The 2,772-nt window shown below is 38.3% G+C and overlaps 1 protein-coding gene across 1 annotated transcript in view; it reads left to right on the top strand.

The window, feature by feature from the left end:
* The window catches only part of LOC111389690, a gene marked incomplete at its 5' end in the record, with an annotated part of 12,201 nt that extends 9,542 nt beyond the window's left edge, over nt 1–2,659 (top strand). The window contains 7 exons of the mRNA XM_023014632.1: nt 151–273; nt 369–512; nt 669–1,327; nt 1,656–1,777; nt 1,880–1,971; nt 2,098–2,314; nt 2,562–2,659. Of these exons, the coding sequence (XP_022870400.1) occupies nt 151–273; nt 369–512; nt 669–1,327; nt 1,656–1,777; nt 1,880–1,971; nt 2,098–2,314; nt 2,562–2,626 (1,422 nt within the window). The remainder of the gene's footprint in view (nt 1–150; nt 274–368; nt 513–668; nt 1,328–1,655; nt 1,778–1,879; nt 1,972–2,097; nt 2,315–2,561) is intronic.
* Nucleotides 2,660–2,772: the final 113 nt, after the last annotated feature.

Genomic DNA, 2,772 nt, shown 5'->3' with positions numbered 1-2,772 from the left:
AAAGGGGGGGGGGGGGGGATTGAGGGAGGTATATGGTGTTTTCAGTTGCTGTGAATTATGATGCTCTGCTCTTGCAATTTCTATAATAGTTCTTAAGCTTGACTCAAATGTTGCCATGTGAAATTTATTTTCTGTGATTTCTCCCTCCAGAATCCTCATGTTGTTCTGCACCATCCTACTTTCACTGTTGGTCAAGGCAGCCAATGTGACTTGTGGGTAGGAGATCCATCAGTTGGTAAATCTTTGTGTAATCTGAAGCACATGGAGTCAGAGGTAAGTATTAAACTTGTATGTTTAAACAAGTTCTAATCATGGTACTGGCATCCCTGTTCAGTTGTGTTGTCTATTTTTTGTATAACCATGTCCAGGGTGGAGAATCAATTACTTTACTTGAAATAACTGGAAAGAAAGGATCTGTCCAAGTGAATGGCAAGTCTTGCACTAAAGATTCCACTGTACAACTAAAGGGAGGTGATGAGGTGGTCTTTAGCTCGTCTGATAAACATGCATATGTATCCTTTGATCATCATGATGTTGGTGTGTTAATACCATTCTGTGATAGTTGTAGGGTGAGTCAATTATATTCCATTTTGCTACATATAAATTTACTGAATGAGTGTGTATCTTCCAACTTCAACACGAGAAACTTTCCTTTAACACACGGTCAGGTTTTCCAACAACTCGTAAATAATAAAGCATCTGTTTCAGACGTGCCACCAGTCAACATATTAGAAGCCCATGGTGGACCAATAAAAGGACTACATATTGATGCAAGATCAGGAGATCCTTCTACTGTTGCAGTTGCTTCAACACTGGCATCTTTATCGAATCCAAGGAAAGAATTATCATTTCGTCCTTCATCATCTCCGAATGATGAGGATGCACAACAAGGTTCTGAATTGCCATCTGGACCTGCTGCTTGTGAAGTGTTAGATAATGGTGTCTTGGATGCTGACATGAAGGACTCCTCTGACAATAATGATGAGCCTATTGTTTCATTGGGTGAGAAGACCACCATTCCATCCCCTTGCGCTGCCAATGAAAACTTGAATATTGATGCTGAGACTGGGAAGATCGTATCTGAAACCAGTGACTTGAGGCCATTTCTACGCATTCTTGCAGGATCAACAGCTCCTGAGTTGGATATAAATTTTAGCATTTCAAAAATCATCAATGAGCATATGGGAGTAAGAGATCGACACAAGGATTCTGATCCTCCTATTTCAGTATCATCAAGGCGTCAAGCATTCAGAGATGGTTTACAAGAGGGAATTCTGGATTCCAAATATATTGATGTTTCATTTGAAAATTTTCCTTATTATCTAAGGTACCGTTTCCAATTAGTTGAAGGCAGCTAAAAATAGCTTTAATTTTGTCTGTTGTTTCTGCTAAACTTTTTTATTTTTTGGCAATTGACTTTCCTGAAGCATTTGCTCTTATGTTTTGACTATGCTTTTCTAGAAACGTCATTTTTTAATTAGCAGTACTTTGGTCCCACTTATCAGTAATTAGATGGATTGAATTTCTGTTTATGTCTCTCTCTTTCCTTATCTTGTCTAAGGAAGTATAGAATTTTGGCTAGTTTTCTATAGGTACTAGAAAAGATGTGGTTTTTGCAAGTGATTGAGTTCAGTGATTTGTATGTTTATTGACAGTGAAACCACGAAGCATGTTCTGATTGCTTCGGCATATATACCTCTGAAGTCTAATAAATTTGCGAAGTTTACGTCTGATCTCTCTACGGTGTGTCCTAGAATCTTATTATCTGGACCTGCAGGTAAATAGCTCATATTTCTGTTGCGTGTTTATGAATATACACATCCAAATTTTTATTCCTTTCAGATTCCACCATTAACAATTTAACTTCTTTCCTTAACAGGTTCAGAAATATACCAGGAAACATTGACCAAGGCACTTGCTAAACACACTGGTGCAAGGCTTCTTATAGTTGATTCTATTCTATTGCCCGGTGTAAGCTTCTATCATAACCCTTCTAATATGCGTATTTGTCTAATTTAGTTCTTCAAGGAGTTCATCACTGTCTTTCTTGTTAATTTGTTTTTACTTTATACTATTGGCTTTTCTAACTCTGTTCAGGGACCAACAATGAAGGAAGCTGATCCTGTAAAAGAAACTTCAAAGCCTGAAAGAGCAAGTGTATTTGCTAAACGGGCTGCTGCTGCTGCACTACATCTCAAAAAACCTACATCAAGTGTTGAGGCAGATATAACTGGGGGATCTGCCGTCAGTTCTCAGGCTCAGCCAAAGCAGGAGGCGTCCACTGCTTCATCAAAAAACTACGCTTTCAAAAAAGGTATTATGCTGTTAATATTTTGTTATCTTTTGCGTTTTTCATTTGGGGGCCGGGGACAGGGGTCAGAGTACCATTACAGTTCATAAAGGTGTCTGGATCATTCAAACCATCCATTAGCCCCTATTGTTGCTGACTGGACCAAAGGATCTTTTTGTTTTTCCCTGGGTGGTGATGAAGTATTCCCATAGGTGGATATCTGGAATCAGTATTATGTATTGTGTTGAATTGTGCTTCAATGTTTTGGCAGGTGATAGGGTGAAGTATGTGGGTTCTTTACCATCAGGGTTTTCTCCTCAAACGCCAATAAGGTAAATGAGCTACCTATCTAAGATCAAATTCCTGTACGACAAATTAAATGCACGCCCTTTTATTTAAAATATTTATGCTATGTATACTGTTGAATATATCACTGTTCATAACCACTGTTCACAACCTTAACGTGACAGAAATTTACTGGA

The sequence above is a fragment of the Olea europaea genome, unplaced genomic scaffold (assembly GCF_002742605.1).
Source record: "Olea europaea var. sylvestris unplaced genomic scaffold, O_europaea_v1 scaffold6086, whole genome shotgun sequence".
Lineage (NCBI taxonomy): Eukaryota > Viridiplantae > Streptophyta > Magnoliopsida > Lamiales > Oleaceae > Olea > Olea europaea.
The sequence above is the reverse complement of the archived record's forward strand: the minus strand, read 5'-3'. Positions and strand labels throughout refer to the sequence as shown.